The 18862-nt window shown below is 55.7% G+C and overlaps 5 protein-coding genes across 5 annotated transcripts; 3 read left to right on the top strand and 2 right to left on the bottom strand.

The window, feature by feature from the left end:
• Nucleotides 1-25: 25 nt before the first annotated feature.
• On the top strand, nucleotides 26-235 carry CONPUDRAFT_65748 (uncharacterized protein; the record flags this gene model as incomplete). Its single annotated transcript, XM_007775909.1, has 1 exon — nucleotides 26-235. One exon carries the CDS (start codon nucleotides 26-28, stop codon nucleotides 233-235), a length of 210 nt encoding a protein of 69 aa, XP_007774099.1.
• Nucleotides 236-2564: 2329 nt separating this feature from the next.
• CONPUDRAFT_147133 (uncharacterized protein) lies at nucleotides 2565-8621 on the bottom strand (the record flags this gene model as incomplete). Its single annotated transcript, XM_007776023.1, has 17 exons — nucleotides 8501-8621; nucleotides 8201-8447; nucleotides 7872-8118; nucleotides 7653-7811; nucleotides 6575-7631; nucleotides 6303-6471; nucleotides 6007-6220; nucleotides 4769-5929; nucleotides 4190-4246; nucleotides 3525-3612; nucleotides 3253-3314; nucleotides 3085-3194; nucleotides 3012-3026; nucleotides 2823-2902; nucleotides 2754-2778; nucleotides 2669-2697; nucleotides 2565-2616 (listed from the first exon to the last, which is right to left on the bottom strand). Exons 1-17 carry the CDS (start codon nucleotides 8584-8586, stop codon nucleotides 2565-2567), a joined length of 3858 nt encoding a protein of 1285 aa, XP_007774213.1. The 5' UTR covers nucleotides 8587-8621.
• A 127-nt stretch (nucleotides 8622-8748) lies between these two features.
• Nucleotides 8749-11284, top strand: CONPUDRAFT_93307 (uncharacterized protein; the record flags this gene model as incomplete). The annotated part of the gene is made up of 5 exons (XM_007776024.1): nucleotides 8749-8763; nucleotides 8951-9976; nucleotides 10041-10064; nucleotides 10257-10909; nucleotides 10996-11284. The coding sequence occupies 5 exons, from the start codon at nucleotides 8749-8751 to the stop codon at nucleotides 11282-11284; spliced, it is 2007 nt and encodes a 668-aa protein (XP_007774214.1).
• Nucleotides 11285-12412: 1128 nt separating this feature from the next.
• CONPUDRAFT_131733 (APC amino acid permease) lies at nucleotides 12413-15410 on the top strand (the record flags this gene model as incomplete). Its single annotated transcript, XM_007776025.1, has 13 exons — nucleotides 12413-12529; nucleotides 12596-12642; nucleotides 12710-12764; nucleotides 12826-12906; nucleotides 12970-13036; nucleotides 13103-13135; nucleotides 13189-13279; nucleotides 13340-13441; nucleotides 13495-13586; nucleotides 13634-13696; nucleotides 13751-13858; nucleotides 13923-14389; nucleotides 14449-15410. The coding sequence occupies 13 exons, from the start codon at nucleotides 12413-12415 to the stop codon at nucleotides 14788-14790; spliced, it is 1665 nt and encodes a 554-aa protein (XP_007774215.1). The 3' UTR covers nucleotides 14791-15410.
• Nucleotides 15411-16854: 1444 nt separating this feature from the next.
• On the bottom strand, nucleotides 16855-18730 carry CONPUDRAFT_139987 (uncharacterized protein). The gene is made up of 2 exons (XM_007776026.1): nucleotides 18444-18730; nucleotides 16855-18380 (listed from the first exon to the last, which is right to left on the bottom strand). The coding sequence occupies exons 1-2, from the start codon at nucleotides 18643-18645 to the stop codon at nucleotides 17251-17253; spliced, it is 1332 nt and encodes a 443-aa protein (XP_007774216.1). The 5' UTR covers nucleotides 18646-18730; the 3' UTR covers nucleotides 16855-17250.
• Nucleotides 18731-18862: the final 132 nt, after the last annotated feature.

The following is an 18862-nucleotide window of genomic DNA, read 5'->3' on the forward strand; positions in this document are numbered from 1 at the left end:
GCAAGAGCGAGACGAGAACACCGGCATGTACATGGTTCAGCCCAAGTTCAACTCTGACTCTTCTCGTCGTGTCGACGTCGTTCATATTGACAGTCTCGTGCGGGCAGCTCACCTTATTCCTCACTTCGGTACAGGCCACGTCCCTGAGGAGATGCATTGTTACGACTCATACGACTCGTACGATAGCTTCTATCTCAACAGATTTGTCGATCATCACGCATTTGAGATTGCTTAGGTAGTCATAATGTAGTACACGGTGGCTATGAATCACTGATTGGAATGTCTTATACGAATCCGAGTGAACTTAAACGCCTTGTGGGCCTTTCACCTCTTATTCGCTCAGGTCGAACTTGGAAATGTCTCCTGCACTTAGTCAATTTCCTCATAAGGTGCTCGTTCGACCGGGGGTCAATATAAGCGTCGGCAAGGAGTCGCCAAGTCTGGACTCGGTAGTTAAGAAGCCGACACAATTCCTGATGTGGGTCTACGCGGCAACAGGCTGCGACATCTGCTGATGGAAGTTCCATCGAACTCGAGCAAGCAATCAATGACGATGAGGATATTGCTTCATTGGACTCCCCTCGAGATGCAAAAGCTTCCGGGTCCGATGACCTTTCGACTCTGGATGACTCTTCGGTTATACTTCCTTGTTCGAGACAGGGGAAAGCGGATGAGGTGTTGGGTCGAATTGCACCGAGGTTTGTGTAGACTGGATGTAGGCAGCCACTGTCTTATGTGGAATTCTACCTCTAAATCACGGCATGTCATTTATTTCTAAGCTACTATAATTTTGTCCTTTCTATCTTAGTCTAACGATAGGATTATAGTGTGACTGCCTAGTACTAGAAGTCGTCAATCTCTTTACATGAATGGCCAGTACCATGGTCACACAGCGCGTAAGTCTTCTGCGCGCTTTTTATATATAGATATAATCATGGTCACGGTGTCTGATGCCTTGTAGTGGTGCACTCGTTCAAATTTGGTTGTATACTCCACAAAATAACCACGGAGAATTCCTCTAGCCTCGCCATACCTAATAATTTTCACCATATTTTTATCATTCCTCCGATCCCGATGACTAACCACCAAAACTGTTGGAAAACGAGTCAAATGTAAAGACAAGTGGACTGCAGTGTTCGTGACTGAAGGAATGTATGAACACCATAGAGACATCAAGGGAAGATTTCAGGCTCTTTTACTTCTGTTACCCGGAGGAGTTCGTGTTTCCTTGTTTTGTGTTTTTATTTTTGCTCAGGGATAAATAGCGTGGCTACCAACGTCATCTCGCAGGTTGTCAGCCAAAGGTCAAATCCTTACAGACCGGTCGGGTTGGCGGACTTGAACACGAAGCTTTGGTTTTACCTAATGTCCGAATACATATAAATAGTCGTCCAGAGTCGATCTCATTGGGATAATAGTAAGATAAATTATAATACGATGTCCATGTCATCCACGACAGAAGAAAGATGTGGCATTTTGAGTTATGATGCCCAGTTGAAGCGCAGAGCAACGTTTCCCCTCGCTACCCACTGGGGTAATACATATCAATATGAATGCGCGTTCCAGAAGTGTACAAGATCGCTCACAATATTGGATTATGGGAAACCTCGCTGGTAGGTCCTGAGAAAAATTCCAACGTATCAACCTCTGTGATATTGGATGCGCCTCCTCCGTGCTGATTCGCATCGTATTCTCGGATGCTCAGCATCATCAGCGGTCCAAGGACAGAAAGCTGAAATCCGGTGCCCAAACCAACAAAGATGGTATCAAAATCGAGCGTGAACGCGAAATTGGTGAAAGGCTTCATGGTGGACTTTGATTAAGGACATCTGGGAATTGAGGCAAGATATCGGAAACTACGCACCACTATATTCGGAAGAAGAGAGATTAAACCAAGGGACAGGCTCAGGAAAGCCCTGCCATACGCGTTAGCCTAGGTTTCTCGAGCGTTCAAATATAGACAAAGCATACACAAGAAAATAGAGAACATTGTCCCTGACTACTAGTTCTTTCAACGTCTTAACCGTCCCTTGTAAGGGTCTGTTCCGTAGTTGATGCCTGACAAGGCAGAGGAGCGACATTAAGAACAACACCAATTCATACAGCGCCAGAGAAGCATAAGCCGCGATCTGATACCAGAGCTTTGGGTACGGTAACGCGGACGCGCACCATCTTCCTTCAGGCGGGGTGGGAATATCTTGCACTGGAAAAGGCACTATCTTAGATGACACATGCACGGCGAATATTGCATTTCGTACCTGAGGTAGCAAGAGGGAGAAGCGCCATATAGCTCAGAACCACATTTGTGACCTGAACAATCACGAAGAGAGACCCTAAGAAAACCAGTACCAATCTTGATTGTCCATAGAGTGCGTGGATGCGAAGCCCCATCATTGCTAATGTGTAAAAGCCTTTAGCTACACGTTCCAAATTTATTATCGCAGTTGTTACCATTCAAAATGAAGAAAAGGACAAGATTGAGGATTAGGTATCCCATCACAGCAAGCACAGAACCTATGCTTGATCAGTGAATGAGTATGACATAGGGAGAAAACCGCGAACATCTAAACCACAGTTGGCTGGAATAGGGTTTGCGTGAAAAACAATAGCTTACACCTGAGAACAATTCACTCATCAGTGTAAGCTATCAAGTCTATGTGATACTGACTTCAAAGGTATTGGTGTTTGCAGGGACACCTGATGCAATATGTTTATCTAGGACTCATTTTATTATACTGAAAAGATCGACTTACCTGAACTGTTATATAGGCAAGAAGTCTAAACATTACAATTCATGCTAGAAAGGGATCGCAGTCACTTACACGCTCAAGAATATACCACCATATCGCAGCTTTCCAGTAATGTGCGACAGGCCGTAAGAATAAGTGCGTCCAAGATTAAGCTATAGATGGCTCACTAGAGCATAAAAGACCCTAGACATTCTCGAGCACCTTCCAATCTATGTCAAAAGATAGGCCGATGATTTTCCTGCAGCTTGCAACAAGGCTTACCCAGATCAAGTTAATCTATATTCCAAAGGCGAACATTTGTCTGGAGCCCAGAAAGTCGTAAAGAACGGCCTACCTCTCGGTCAATGTTGATGACTAGGGACGAGGTGGTTACTGATAAGCGCAGAGCGTTCTTTGCTGCACTGCACTTACTCCAATCATACACTGCCAAAAAGGCCTTCAAAACTGAACAACAACGAAGCATGAGCTTGCGCGGACAAACGTCGAGCAATGACGAACTTACCGGAAATATAATCCTGCGCCTGAAACGCATAGTACACTTCAAGTTGGACTGAGAGTGGCATACTGGAGACGGTCGTGATGTAAGAGAGGTCACTATGAGATGCTGACCGTTACCTCAAGCACTTTATACACTCGACGCTGTACGGCTGCAGCCAAGACCGTCTCATTAGCAGTGTCTGAAGATCAGTCCGGCAACGCCGGTGGCAGCTGTTTAGATAAAAATGCGCCTCATGAAGCGGTGGTGTAATATTAAACCTGCAGCAGCCGACGCACCGATATGCAGACATGTCGGCAATTTTCGGTCCCAAGACGGAGAAATAGTGCGTCCTGAGAGTGAGGAGACGGAGTGGAGCCAGGAAAGCTATGAAGTAAAACGGACGGTCTAGAGACCGGTCTACGAAAGTCAAACAGGCGGTGTCTGCCGCCCCTGAAAAAAGGTCATTCGCGTACTCCTAGCTTGACGGGACTAGTGTTTAACGTAAGATTGCGTTGATCATCCACGCAGATCGGATGACGGTCCACGAACATGCCCGTCGATAGGTACGACCCGATTCGCTTCAAGGCACTTTGTAACATGCGGCAGGTGCGCCAAGTAACTACTTTAAGGTCACCACAGCCTCTGCGCAAGCGCAGTGCGACCGCTCTGCATCATGATTGAATCAGAACCAGGCATGCTAGACTAATCATTAATGCGACTCATTTACCGCCATAGATAAGGAAATAGAAATGTGAACACCAGGAAATCCGGGAACATCGGCTGGTGAATGGTCCCCAACGGCCGTTATTGGCTACTGAAGAATGGCGAAAGAAGAGTAGTGCTTTAGTGGGTTTCAAACGTTAAAACGTTGAAAGCGCCCACGGGAACTTGAATGCCACCGCATGGCATAGCTACTCAGTTTGAATGATTCGGAATAGGAAGACGCCACGCTGAGGCTAACATGTCTCGACCTTAGATGCGTCAAGATCGTCCCCTGTCGTCGCAGAAACTTGGTGACCTGCTTCACGTGTTTGTCTCACGTTAGACAGCACGATGAAGCAGAGAATATTCACGATGAACTTGTAGATTTGCGGTGAGAGTTATCACGCGTGTAGTAATATGATGGTCGGTATCACGCGTGTAGTAATATGATGGTCGGACATGTGGAGAAGGTGCCGGTGAAGGCTTGCATTGGTCGGGTTATGCTAGTCTTGCAGACCTTGACACGTGCTTGCCTAAGGACTACAGCGCTGTAACGTATCAAATGCTAAACACTGAATCTTGTTCGAAGTTTCGCATGTGCACAAGGGGGTAACGATGTTGAGCCAGATCATGGATACTCTTGATGGGGTTCCCAGCGCGCCTCGCACGAAAATAGAGATGCTAAGGAGAAACGGGCAACCGCCCGTCTTCTCTACATATCGATAAAACAACTTCAGCCGAAGCGAGATCATCCTGATATTCTCAAAGGTAAATAAACGAAAGGAGTACAATGCTAGCCGCCGCTCAAGCGCGTAACCCTACTTCCCTCCCTTCTTACCCTTCCGCTCTTTTCGCTTGCGGCCAATAATCGACGCGATGTTTGGATCTGTCTTCTCCTTCCCATCGGCTTTCGGTTTCTTACCGGGGCTAGCGTGCTCGCTCGCGCCCGACATGCGCCTCTTCTTGGGCGGCCGCTCCTTGCCCTCATCTCTATCTTCCTTCTTCGTCTTCTTGTCGTGCTTGCCAGCCGCCCTGTGCTGGGGAGGGCCGCGCCTCTCTCGGGATCCACCATGACCAGCGCCGGTGCCCGATGACTGGCCACCGCCACCGCCCCGCGAGTCTTGCTCTCGCACCGCACGCCTCTTGACGACCTGCACGTTCTCGATCGAGAACTCGACGATGAGTGTGTTCTTCCCGTCCTTGCCCTCCTTGCCAGCCTCGAGCTCGTGCTCAATGCGCTCCAACTCGTCCTTCAGGCGCTTCAGCCTCGCGTCAGCCTCGTCCTTCTTCCCCTCGTCTTCCCCATCCTCACCACTTTTCTCTCCCTTCTTCTTCCCGCCCTTCCCAGAGGCGGCGTCGGGGGCCTTGCCCTTGAGCCCAGCGGTCCCCAGCTTTATGATGCCCCTCAGCTCGTCCGCCCAGAATCGCCGCGCCAGCACACCGACGGCTGGGTTATTGTTCGCCCACCGCAAGACACGCAGCGCATCCGCGTGCGTCCGCATCTCGACGAAGCCGTACCCTCTACTCCGCAGGCGTCCCGTCACAGCATCGACGCGCTCCGCCTGACGCACGATCTTGGACTGCTTCACAGGGCCGTCCTTGAGAAACTTGGCTTTGGATTTCCGAAGGACCTTTTTCTTGCCGTCGCCGCCTTCGTCGCCGGACGCGCCTTCCTCCGGCTTGACACCCGCAGCCGCATCCTCTCCCTCGCCTCCGAACCCGGCGTCGCCCTCCCGCACCTCCTTCTCGTCTTCGTTCAGCCCTTCCCGGTGGCCGGCCTTCACCTCCTTCTCGAACGTGCGCATCGCGTGCACCGCCAGCCGACGCAGACCCCGCTCGGAGACGTACAGCGGGATCTGGCGCACGCTGAGCCGCGTGCGCGAGACGTACAGCGCCGGGTTCGAGCGCAGCAGCACACGGCGTGCGTCGAACGACTTTGTGCGTTTATCGACTTCGGCGGGGGTGAGAGACGATGCGGCGGGCATGTTTGGCAGGATCACTGCATATGTGAGCAGGTGGAGCAGAAATTATGAGCATATATGCATAAAGAGCAAAGGTTGGGGGAGGGAAACGCACCGCCCTCGCGGAGGAGGTACATGTTCCTCTTGTCCGCTTTCTCCCTGGCACGTACGCCATCAGCAGCGAGCTTCGCGGCCGACTCGCGCGTCACGGCGCGCACGACGTCGAGCGTGCGGCTGTGCAGGACGAGGCCTCTCGTAAGCGGCGCAGACGGGTCGGCCGTGAGGATTGACGGGAGAACACGGTGGTCTCTCTTGGCATTGGGGTTCGGCTGTCGAGAAACGGTGGAAGCATGAATAAAGGTGTTGTCGAGAAAGAAGCTGGTGGAAAGCAGTCGGAAAGCGAGTGCGCACCTGTTTGTCATCCGTCCCCTCCGTCTCCTTCCGAATCGCATCTGCACGCTCCAAGACCGCATCGGCGTCCTCGCGGTTCCAGAAACACGCGAAGCCCGTCCCGCGCGAGCGGCCGGTCGCGGTGTCGACGGTGATGCGTGCGTAGCGCAGGGGACCGAAGGCGCGGAATCTGTGTGGTATCAAGAGAGCGGATGAGATCGGGAGCGTTAGCAAGCAGTCGGACAGGGCCAGGATAGAAGTATGGGAGCATGGAACGAAGGGGGACCACGTACAGTGTACGCAGCTCGTCTTCGGTCGCCTCGAACGGGATGTTACGCACGAACAGTGTCGTGCCAACGTCCGTCGAGGGGAGCTGTGGTCGGCTCTGCTGGGCGCCTCCATCTGAGCGGGCGTCTTCGTCGTCTTCATCCTCGCCGTCCTCGTCCTCATCTTCCTCATCCTCGGAACCAGAGTGTCCATCATGCACGCCCAGCTCGTCGTCTTCGTCCTCCTCCACATCCTCTCCATCAGAGTCCGACTCGGATCCGGACGAGCCAGACTCGCTGCCGCTGGCCGCTGGCTCCATCTCGACGTCTCCTTGTTCCTCCGCGTTGACCTCCAAGCGCGCCTTCTCCTCCTCCCATCGCCCCTTTGACAACGCCCAATCCACAGCGATAGTCCGTTCGCCCGGCTTTCCTTTCCCCCCTTCTTCCTCCTTCTCGTCCACGTCCATCGCATCTTTCTCACCCTCCTCCTCCTTAACCTCCTCTACCCCACCCTCAGCGCCCTCCTCTTTCTTCACGCCTACCACCCCTCGCTTGCGCTTCTCCTCCTCCCTTCTATCTTTCTTGCGCATCTGCTTGCCCCGCGCGAGGTCCTGCGCGAGCCCGGCGCGCACACGCGTCCCATTGAGCGCGTCGAGTGCTTTTTGCGCGTCCGGGCGGGAGAGCATCCACACGAAGGCGAAGCCTTTTGAGCGGGCCGATTTTGCTGGAGCCGGTGCTGACGGGAACGCTTCATCTTGCTGCTCTTGCTCCTCCTTGACAGACTCGTCGTCGTTATCGCCGTCAGATTCGTGAGCGTCATCTTCAGAGTCATCGGAGCTGTCGTCGGATGCTTCTTTTGGTTTTGCCTTCGTGCGCGATTTCGTTGGCGAGGATGTCGATGGGGAAGGGGCTGCGAGCGGGAGGTCGATGGAATGTATAGGTCCGTAGGGGAGGAAGAGCGCGCGGAGGTCCTGCGTTGAGATGTCGAATGGCAGATTGCGCACGATAAGGCGGGATGCGCGCGAAGGTGCTGGAGTTGGAGCCGATGGTTCTGCGTCCCCCGGCGTTAGTTGGTACGCTATAGCTAGATATACGAGAAACGTACTTTTTGATGAGGAGGAGGAAACAGCCGGCTGTGCCGTTGTGCTCACAGTATCGAGCCGCTTCTTGAGGACGACGGAGAGCAATGCGCCCTTGTAAATGTGGGCGTGCAGTTTGTTTACTGCGTCTTGGGCGTATGCTGGTGAGTCGAAGAGGACGTGTGCTGAGGATGCCGACCGCGACAATGAATACACTGGTGTGAATAGGGAGAAAGTTGACGTACCTGACGAGGCATCCTCGCTCCCGTCGTCCCGAGTAAGCGGAAAGCGCGGGTTCTCCGCGCCGGGGTACTTGCGTAGCTTCTTCCAGAGCGTCTTGCTATCGAGTCCTGCAGGCAGGCCAGAGATGACAATCGTCCGGATGGCGTCCGAGTCTTTGGGCTTCTGTGCATACGGTGTTTTTTGAGGTCGGGGTTTGGAGGATGAAGGTTGGGGAGCAGCAGAGACGGAGGCCTTGGGCTTTTCCTTCGGCTGATAGTGTAGCAAAACATTAGTTGCGTTCCAACGACTGGCACAAGGGTATATGATCGGGATATTTGAGAGATAAACATACCTTCTTATCTGCCCATGTAACCCTCAGCTTTCGCCCATCCAGCACAATGCCCTCTTCGTTTACCGAGTCAAGCGCGACTTGTGCTCCCTCGCGCGCTGAGAAGGCGACATAGCCTACGCCCTTTGAGACGCCAGTGCCTTGTTCGGTGACAACAAACGCAGAACGGACGGGAGCAAGGTCGGAGAAGAGCGTCTGCAGGTCTGTCGATGTTGCGGTGTATGGCAAGTTGGAGACAAAGAGGGTCGAGCTATGTCATTTCGGTTATGTGCCTGACGATATAACGGCTAGGTTGCCGCTCACCCATGCTCGCTTTTAGGTTCCGTAGAAGGCTGGGCGTCATCTCCAGTTGCTCGCTCCTTGCGTTTTCCAAGCAATGTTTCTGACATGATCTTGGTCCAATGCTGAACTTTTTTCGGCGGCGATTGCGATGGTCTTGCCGGATCGGGGTGGCGGTGTTTGCCCCTGTTAGACCCGGAAGCCCTTGCCAAACTCGGCCAAATACTGTGCCGGAAGATGCGGCCCGGAGTCGTCCTTGCCCTTCTCCTACGATGGTCACGATGGTCGTGAGTTGCTGCAGAGGATTCGTCCGACCCAGGTCTCATGGCCTGGAGAACACAATAATGTCACTTTATATTGACAAAACTCTCTTCCCAAGCTGAGCGAATCGTGTCCGCTATGCACCTTCCTGTTGTCCTCTCGCTCCTCTCCACTCTCCCTCTGTCGTCAGCGCTGATCCATTCTCCACCAAAGATAGACAGGCAGACAATTGTATCATCCTTCAACCCTACCCGGAACGCCTCCTCCCCGTCTACACCCCTCCAGGTCGGCAACGGCAACTTCGCCTTTGGAGCCGACATCACAGGTCTGCAGACCTTCCTCCCCTGGGCCATCCTCTCTTCGTGGGCATGGAAGAACGACACGCTTCCTCCAGGGCGCACTCTTGAAGAAGCCGCAGCATACACGGGCAAACAGTGGTGGAACCATGACCGGCTTGTCACGTACAAGTTCGGCGGAGACGATCCCGAGCTCGAGCAGTGGCTCATCGCCAATCCGAATCGCGTCAACCTCGGACGCGTGGGGCTCGTCTTTTTTGGTGAGGACGGAATGGCGGAGAACGTGACGGAGGTCGATATGCAAGAGAAAACCCAGGTACTCGACCTGTGGAGCGGCACGCTCACGAGCACATTCATCTGGAACGGTGCGAACGTCACTGTACGCACGTCCGCTGGCCAAGATATGTCTGTGATTGGGGTCAGCATCGATTCGTCACTTTTCGAGCGAGGCCAGCTGGGCGTATTCCTCGACTTCCCTTGGTGCGACGGCTCGCAGAAATTCGAGGCTCCGTTCGTCGGGTACTTCAATATGACGGTCATGCATACCACCAATCTGACCGTTCTTGGTGAAGGCGAAGGTGTCCAGGCCCAGATTGAACACACAATGGTGAACAACACGTTCTTCGCCTCAGTGGGTGGAGACGCCTTCAGCATCACACGCGACAGTCCCGACGCACATAGGTATACACTTCGCCCTTCGGCATTACAATCATCTCCCTTTTCCTTCACGGTTGGATATTCGTTATCGGGAAACGACTCGCTGCCAAGCGCAGAGACAATATTTGCCGATTCAGCGGACGTATGGGATGCTTATTGGGAGCAAGGAGGGTTCGTGGACCTCACCAGCACACAGGACAGCAGAGCACAGGAGCTGCAGAGACGGATCATCCTTTCGCGGTACTTGATGCGAGTGAACGAGGCAGGCGACTATCCATCGCAGGAGGTACACTTCCACCACAATTGTTTACTCGTGCATAATGCATATACTGATCGTCTTCTCCCTGTAGTCTGGGCTCGTCAACAACGGCTGGGTAAGCTCGCCACCCCACCACCACTCCCCTTCTTACCGTCCTCACTCACTATAGTACGGCAAATTCCACCTCGAGATGTACTTCTGGCACAGCTTACACTGGACCCTCTGGTCCAACACCGACGACCTCCTCTCCCGATCCGCCCCAGAAACCTACATCCGCTTCCTCTCCACCTCCCTCGCACGCGCGCAGGTGCAGCAAGGCTGGCCAGCCGGAGGCGCACGGTGGGGCAAGATGTCCTCGCCCTCGGGCTCATCCGCGCCAGGCGAGATCAACGAGCTTCTCATCTGGCAGCAACCGCACCCGCTCGTGTTCGCGGAATACTTCTACCGCGCCGCCTCCGCGTCACCCTCACCTGTGACAGCGCAGCAGCAGATCCTGCAGGACTGGCTCCCCGTCGTGAACGCGACTGCCAACTGGATGGCCGACTTCGCGTGGCCCAACGCGTCCACGCACGTCTACGATCTCGGCCCGCCGATGTACACCGTCGCGGAGGACACCGCGCCCAATGGCACCGTAAACCCCGCATTCGAGCTCGCGTACTGGCGCTTCGGCCTGGACCTCGCGTCAGCGTGGTTGGAGCGCCTCGGTGAGCTTGCTCCCGAGCTGTGGACCGCGGTGCAGGACGGGCTGGCAGAGTACCCGGTAGACGAGGAAGACGGGTTGTACGCGGTGTACGAAGGCATTCCGGATGACTTCTGGACGAATCCGATGTTTATCAATGATCACCCGGCGACGGTGGGCATGTACGGCTGGCTGCCCGCCGTGCAGGGCGTGAACATCTCGCGGGTGAACGAGACGGCGCACATGGTGTGGGAGAGCTGGAACATCACCAATTTGTGGGGGTGCGTCTCTCGTTCTCGTTATCTGCTCCCCCACATTTCGCATCGCCTAATCGCTGATTGTGAATATGCACGCTGACCGACTGCAGGTGGGACTTCCCCCTCCTCGCGCTGAACGCCGCACGCTCGGGCGAAGCATCCGACGCCGTCGACTGGCTCCTGCACCCGCTCTTCCAGTTCGACGACGCGGGCTACCCGATCGGCGGCGTGCGCGTGCCGACGCCGTACTTCCCGGGCTCGGGCGCACTGCTGTACGCCATCGGGCTTATGGCTGGGGGCTGGGACGCAGACGCATATGGTGGGCCTGGAGGTGGGGAAGGTGCAGGGTTCCCGGAGGATTGGGTTGTCAGGGTGGAGGGGATTATGAGGGCGCTGTAGATGTAGCAGACGGAGAAGTGGCGGTACTGCTTGATGTGGTTAAACGATGTGTGTCCAATTCCAGTGAATCTCTTCGTGCGTCCCCTATACGCTATCTTCCCTGATATTGTGCTGTTGGCGTGAAGAAATATGAAGGGGCGTAATTTGGAGAAGCTTTAACAAAATACATTCCATCTTACCACCGTGTGGCTTTGGGCTTTCCGAGTATTATTCTATCACAGTTCCTCTCAACGTAAATTTCGTCTTTCATACTTGGACTGCAAGTGCGTCTGCCTACGCGAAACGTGTATCAATTGCGGTGGCGCTCACTCCTACATATTCGAAGTCCAGACGGCAGAGACTGTAATTTGCCACTCCTCTCCAAGCCAGCGTAATCGCATCTTGATCGCATCCACATACGACCCATCTATGAATCTCCCTGCGCACGCACAATGCACGCATATACGACCCGCACTTCGAGCTGAGACAGCTAGTGTTCAGTCTCAGGGATTTTTGTCTCGTCAGCTTTCCAGTTATGGCAAAAAAGTATGAGGCCGAGTCGAGCTTCCATACTTTTTTACCATGGGATGGGATGCTTGGGGTCCAGATCTTGCCAAGGTAGGTTTACTGCTGCTATCCTCCTCTTCTATCCCTTGTTTTCAGATACGGTGGAGGCGCTCCGTCGATCTCGCCCTTAGAAGATGATGATAGCACCCACGTTCTCTCAACCTCCAGTTAGGCAAACTCTAGAACTCTGGCGCTTGCTGCTGAGTCTGTCCAGTGCCGAGTGTGGCAGAGTGCATTTTTGCCATGCATACATCGTGGGCGTCTAGATACTCTAGCTGTTGCACTGAGACTCTGATTATATCATCTGTCCTTTGAAGCCACCTTTCTATGTCCTCACGATCGCTGTTTAAGACACCGTTCTCCAATGCGTAACCCCCTTCCCTCTCCCTCTTTCCTTACTCGCACGCTCAAGTGCCTAATTTATCGCAGGCTTATCGCATCGGACAACGCCGTGTCTCCACCGAGCTACATATACTACGATAACGACCTCTTATCGTCATCCCGTCTTGTGATCATGAGCGCATATAAGAGGACGTAGGGTAGGAATGCGGCTGGTGCTCCCTATCTCGCTCACAAGGCACGATGGACCTCTCCACCGCCTTTCCAGAGAAAGAGACAAGGCCGAAGGAGACGGACGAGGAGGTGCTGGCGAAGCTGGGGTACAAGCAGGAGCTGAAGCGAAACTTCTCGCCGTTCGAGGTACGCAATTGTTGGTAGCTGATATAGTCTGCCGATAGTTGACTCTTGTACCTCTGTGATTCAAAGATTTTTGGGGTCTCATTTGGCGTCATCGGCGTCGTCCCGTCCGTCGCGTACGTCTTCCGCACAGTATATGCTATCCCGCTGCCTTGTGGCGCTCACCTGAGCCCGCTCTGACAGCTCCGTCCTCTTCAACTCTGTCCCCAACGGCGGCCCCGTCGCGATGGTGTGGGGCGTAAGTCCCGAGCTCGCTTCCTTCGCGCGCATGTACCCTTGATTTACCACGCCAACGACAGTGGATATTCACGTTCCCGTTCATGATGTGCATCGCGCTCGGCATCGCGGAGCTCGCGTCTGCCAATCCGACATCAGGCGGAGTGAGCACCTGTGGCGCACTAAGTACTATCGGGTGGATGGCTGATGGGGAACAACGATTGTAGCTGTATTACTGGACGTACTCGCTCGCGTCGCCAGAGTGCCGCAACTTTCTCTCTTGGATCGTGGGGTGTGAGTTTTCGCGCTGTAGTTAATGTGTGCATACCGTACAAAGCTGACGAGCGTCTGATTGTGCAGATGCGAATACGATAGGGACAAGCACCGCTGTCGGTGAGAGACGGAAGTGCGACCAGCATTTGCGAGCTCTTATATAACATCAACAGCATCGGTGGATTGGGCGTTCGCGGTCCAAGTCACAGCAGCGGCGAGCATGGGCACAAACCAGCGCTACGCGCCGACGTTACCCCAAACATTGTACGACCAGGCATATTTGTACATCGTACTGGACTAAGTCCAGGGCTATTTTCCTTCTAGCGGTGTCTACGTCGCGATCATCCTTCTCCACGGCCTCGTCTGCACCTTCGGCACGAGGATTCTGGCTCGACTTCAGGCGTTGTGGATATTGCTGAACGTAATGTGAGAGATGGGTTTGTGCAGCGACGCTCGTTTCTCACTATGCTGGATACAAGACTTTGCCTCGCTATTATCATCGTGCTCCCCATCACGACGCCGGCAGAGTACAGAAACACGGCCGCGCATGTGTTTGGCAACTTTACAAACGGTGTGTCCGTATCTTTGCGAATGGTCACCACTTACGAGCGGACTCAGAGAGCGGTTGGCCCGCGGGGTTCGCATTTATACTGAGCTTCTTGGCTCCGCTGTGGACAGTCGGTGAGTCATAAAAAGTCTCAGTGTATCGGGCAGCACTGAGCGGTTCACATCCAGGTGGATACGACTCGAGCGTTCACATGAGCGAGGAAGCAGCCAACGCGACCTCCGCCGTGCCGTGGGCGACCGTATGGTCCGTCATCTCTGGCACCCTCCTCGGCTGGGGTGCGCACCTCCCTCCACACGCGAAAATACCCTCTCAGCGCTAACACACATCCCCCCCACCCAGCGATCAACATCGTCCTCGCATTCTACATGGGCCCCTCGCTCTCCGCCGTGCTCGACACGCCCATCGGCCAGCCCATGGCGCAGATCTTCTACACCAGCATCGGCCCCACCGGCGCGCTCGCGCTCTGGAGCACCATCATCGTCGCGCAGTTCATGATGGGCTGCAACGTCCTGCTCGTCGGCTCGCGGCAGGCCTTCGCCTTCTCGCGCGACGGCGCGCTGCCCTTCTCGCGCTACTTATATAGGCTCGATAGGAGGACAAAGACGCCGGTGGCGACGGTGTGGATGATCGTCGGGCTCGCGCTTTTGCTGGGCTTGTTGAGTTTCGCGGGGAGCGCGGCGATCGGCGCGGTGTTCACGATCGTTGTAGCGGCGAACTACGTCGCGTACATTATCCCGCTCGCGACAAGGTTCGTGTTCGCGGGGAGAAACGGGTTCACGCCGGGGCCGTTTACCCTTGGGTGTATGGTGCGTCGTCTCCCTGCTTCCGACGCCGCGGCTGACTTTTATGGACATCTCGACCGCAGAGTCTGCCGGTGACAGCGGTCGCGGTGACGTGGATGGTGTTCATGATCGTCATCTTCTTCTTCCCGACGGCGCCGGGGCCGGACGCGCAGGACGTGAACTACACCGTCGTCGTTCTCGGCGGGACGATGGCGCTCGTGGTCGCGTGGTACTACTGCCCCGTGTACGGCGGTGTGCACTGGTTCCGTGGGCCCATTGCGAACGTCGGTGTGGGTACGGGATCAGATGCAGAAGTGGTTGTAGTTGAGGGAGGCGGGGGGAGCAAGGATGTGGAGGCGGGGAGTACGAGCGCAGTGGGGTCTTTGAGAAGAGCAGAGTTGCAGCGGAGCGAGAAGGCTGGTTGAGCTGTTTGGGGTGGTGATCGTGAGGAGCCCAAATAAATGGTGAAGGTCAAGAATGATATTCTATTGGATACACCGACAAGAAGAGAATGGTATAGCGAAGTCCGAAGTCGTAAGGTGATCATTACAAACAAGGAGTACGATGCGTGCATACAGGTGCATACAACAGAGAACAGGATGATGTCACATACAGATCGCAAGCCTATGAGAAAACAACCGATTTTGCTTCCATTCGTGGTTGCAGAACTCTAAGCCTTCTCAGAGTGTCTCCTGCGTGCGGCGTGGATAACAACGGCAGCGACGATGGCGAAGAGGAAAGCGAACCACGGGAGGATCGCGACGAGCCGGACTATTCAGTGAGTTTCAGATATTATGCAAATCCAACAGAAGATGCACAAGAACACGCACGGTAATCGATATCGCTGTACTTGCTCGACAGCCCCAGCTCGCGCTCCACCGTCTGCACCAAGCTGGCGGGAACAGGGCCGAGGGCGGTGTACGCGGTGATGCCCGCGGAGCGGTTCGCGAAGAAGTAGTCGAACGGGACGAGGGCGGCGAAGAGCCAGAGGGCGGAGAAGAGGAGGAGGACGGTCTGGGCGGCGGCGAGGAAGGTGCGCTCGCCGAGGGTGGTGAGCTGGATGATGGTGCAGAGGACGGAGACGACGGCGATGAGGAAGCAGACGGCGGTGACTACTGCGCCCGAGGCGAATACGTCTGTTTGGGTGCGTAGATGTCAGTGCATGGTCGAGGACGAGTGGGGAATCGTGGAGAGTGGGGTGGACGTACCGGTCGTGTCGAGCTTGACCGTCGCGCCGAACGGCTGTGCTGCTCTCTGCACCGCGTTCTTGTCGTCATTTGATCTGCACGGAGCACAGCGGTGTGATCAGCGCAAGCTCGGGATCGGCGGTGCACGAACACGCACTTTACGGCAGCGTTGATGCCCACGCCTGCGCCGATGATGCCAAACGCAAAGGCGAAAAAGAGGGAAGCGAGGCGGGCGAACTTGAGCGGGGCCATGCTACGATTCAAAGCAAGGGAGGTTCAACGGCAGAGGAAGGAACGGGTAGGAATGAAGGAGCTCGGTTGCGCCTTATGTAGGCCGCCATGGCACGCACACATCGAGTTCCGATGGCTGGGAGCGTCTCCATGTTCCCAGGACCTGTCTCAGGTACCCTTCTCATTGGCCGGGGAAGCCTCCGGGCGCATGGCAGTAGGCCCAGACGGTGGCGGATGCATACCATGAACCTTGTGATTATCCGTGGCCCCCGCTTCTTCGCTTCCTTGGTCGCTCAGAACACCATGCGGCCTACTCAATGAATCGCCAGGATCCACGACGATTCGCTCCTGGTAGCAGGTGCATCGTGTGGGGTCAGGGCGCAGCGGAGAACCAGGGATTTCGAACCAATCATCTCCTCCTGGGTGGATCTAGTAAACCCTGTCCGAAGAGGCGTTAGACGAAGAAGCTTCGTGGTTTGGGGGTTCTCCGCAACGTTTACCCAGAGTTCGTGATCGTGAATACAAGCTCAATCAAGTTCTGGCTGTCAACTGGATGATAGCGTTGGGACCCTCGAAGTATGACCTTGCATCACCAACACAATCCGCTCACCATCAAGTTACCGACTCTGCACTTGGACGTAGGGTGATAGATTAAACTTGAGTTGCTCATGAGCTGATATTGCAGAACATAACCGCCATTCATCGACATATCCGCATTGAAGAAACGTATAAAGGCACGACGCAGTGAACATGACCCATCGCGAATGAGCCTAGCCCATAACGGACAACGTGCCTTCCGTGTCGTCCGCACAAAAACGGGCCGTTCCGCGGGCTATGACATCCACAACATGACATCGAACGCTAACGCAAGCTCCGGGTGATCATGGGCTCTTCTACATAACTGATCTTAACTCGGCACGTCAGACTCGGACTGGACTCGGATGTCAGCAGAACGACGCTGTCGCTCACCATCTCCATCTCCATCTCCGCCTCGTCCGAATAAAAAGAAAACCACAACTCGGAACCTCAGCGCAGCACAATCAGCCCCCACCCGATTCAAAGAGAGAGCAGAAAAAACATTAAAATGAAGATACACCAGTCATACGGTACGGTACAGCACATCGAGCACGGCGTAGCTAACGAGTATCAGGGGGGTATGCAGTAACAACGAGACAAAGCGGCAGCAGAAGGGTGTCATAAGAGCGTTCATAGAGTGCAGTGCAGTCATAATGTGATCGAGCGAACCAGCGGCAGCGAGGCCTTAAAGGGACATCGCGCCGAGCGGACCAGAACGGTGTAGTAATAAGAAAAGAAGAGGAGACGGAGATAGGCAGGCGTGCAGGGGGAACGCAGAACATCTAACCAGACAGACAGACAAACCACAAGTCCGTTTATCAGACAATGAGGCGGAGCCAGCCCGCACAACGCAGAGCGACAACACCATTCAGAACACCAGCAGCGCAGCATTTAAACACCCGCGCGCCCCATAAACCCCACAAACTCAATCTCAGGCCGCCCGCCCGCCTTCGCCCGCCGGCTCTTGACGAACGCATCTCCACCGAGCGTCGCGCTCGCGCTCGTCTTTTTCCTCGCGCCCAACAAGCCAGCGCTGTCGCTGTCGGCAGGCTCGACACCCGCGAGCGAGAGGAGGTCGCGCGGGTCTGCGATGCCCAGACCCGACGGGCGTTTGGGCTGGCGGTGGTGAGAAGATGAGGCGGAGGCAGAGGTGTGCGCGCGGGAGGTGGTGGACGCTTTGAGCACGACGGTGTGCGTCTGCTCGCCGTGTGCGCCGGGCAGGGCGATAACGGACACGGAGGGGTCAGAGGGGCGCGCGGTGTGCTTCGTGGCGCGGGGCTGAGACTGCGACTGAGACTGCGAGGACGGGTGGGGATGGGAGAGGGACTTGGACGATTTGTGCGTCGGCTTGCGTGTGTATTCGATCGTGGAAGCGGCGGCGGCGGCGGAAGATGATTTCGAAGAGGAGTTGGAGGGGAAGACGGCCTTGGCGGGCAGCTCCTCGCCCAGCGTGCGCCTCAGCTTGTCCAGCTTCGTGCGGCGCACGCTCGCCTCCGTCGGAATCTCGAACCCGGGCGAGCTCGGCGTGCGCTCGTGCGCGCTCCCCGCCGACCCGGGCCTCGCAGTCGACCTCGAGCGTCGAATGGGCTGGAGATCGAGCTCCTGCCCCTCGCCTTCCCCGCGCCCACCCCGATATCTAGAGTTCATATCAGGAATAGCAAACGAGCTCGGCGACGGCAACGCCGGGCGCGGCGCGTCCGCTGCTACAGCCGTGAGCGGCAAGCCCTCTGCCGCGCTGTACGCGAGCTTGAGCACCGGCGGTGCGCCGCCTCCGCCGTTCCGGGAGATGGAGGAGGGCTTGAGCGTGGCCTTGCGCGCGCGCCACGCGTCTTCGCGCGAGGGCGACTCCGATGCGTATGTGCCCTGTGCGGTGGACGGCCGCGAGGAGGGCCTGGACGTGATGCGCGAGAGCGACGACTTGGTCGGCACGCGCATGAGCGGGGCGCCGCTGCTCGTCGAGGGGCGCGAGAGCGGGGTGCCGTTGCCAAAGGGGGTGGTGGCGTCGGTCGTGGGCCAGGGCGCTGTGGACGTTCGGTTGTTAGTTGAGTATGGATACGGGCAGAAGCGTTCGGGCGGAAACGCACATTCAACGGAGTCCTGGTCCATGAAATGCGGCGTGCTGCCCAGCAGGCGCGCAAGCTTCTTGTTGGAGCGCAGCAGCCGGGCGCGTTCCTCGGGGGAAAGCACGTTCGAGTGCGGCGGCTGCGGCGGGAAGGTGACGGGCGCGGGCAGGGGAGGGTAGGTGTGGGCGTGGGTGGGGATGGAGGTCGTGGTCGTGCCGGACATGGTGGTCTCGGATTATGGCTAGGTGAATGATGTAGATTGGTTGAGGTATGGATACAGCGGGCAGAGATGAGGATGAGAGGTCTGGCTGGCAGACGGTGATGCGTAGATATGAGGAAATGAAGATGTAAATGAAGACGGAGATGGAGATAGAAGAATGGAAATAGAGAGCAAGATGACGAGAGCGAGCGGAAGGTAGGTGCGGAGTGCAACCCGGGGT

This window comes from Coniophora puteana, assembly GCF_000271625.1.
Source record: "Coniophora puteana RWD-64-598 SS2 unplaced genomic scaffold CONPUscaffold_16, whole genome shotgun sequence".
NCBI lineage: Eukaryota > Fungi > Basidiomycota > Agaricomycetes > Boletales > Coniophoraceae > Coniophora > Coniophora puteana.

What these genes read in the sequence shown, in the direction of transcription:
- CONPUDRAFT_139987 (XM_007776026.1), bottom strand. Translation starts at nt 18,645, where the DNA reads ATGTCCGGCACGACCACGACCTCCATCCCCACCCACGCCCACACCTAC. An exon ending in GGACCAGGACTCCGTTGAAT is followed by an intron (nt 18,381 to 18,443) that starts GTGCGTTTCCGC and finishes GAACGTCCACAG; the next exon opens with CGCCCTGGCCCACGACCGAC.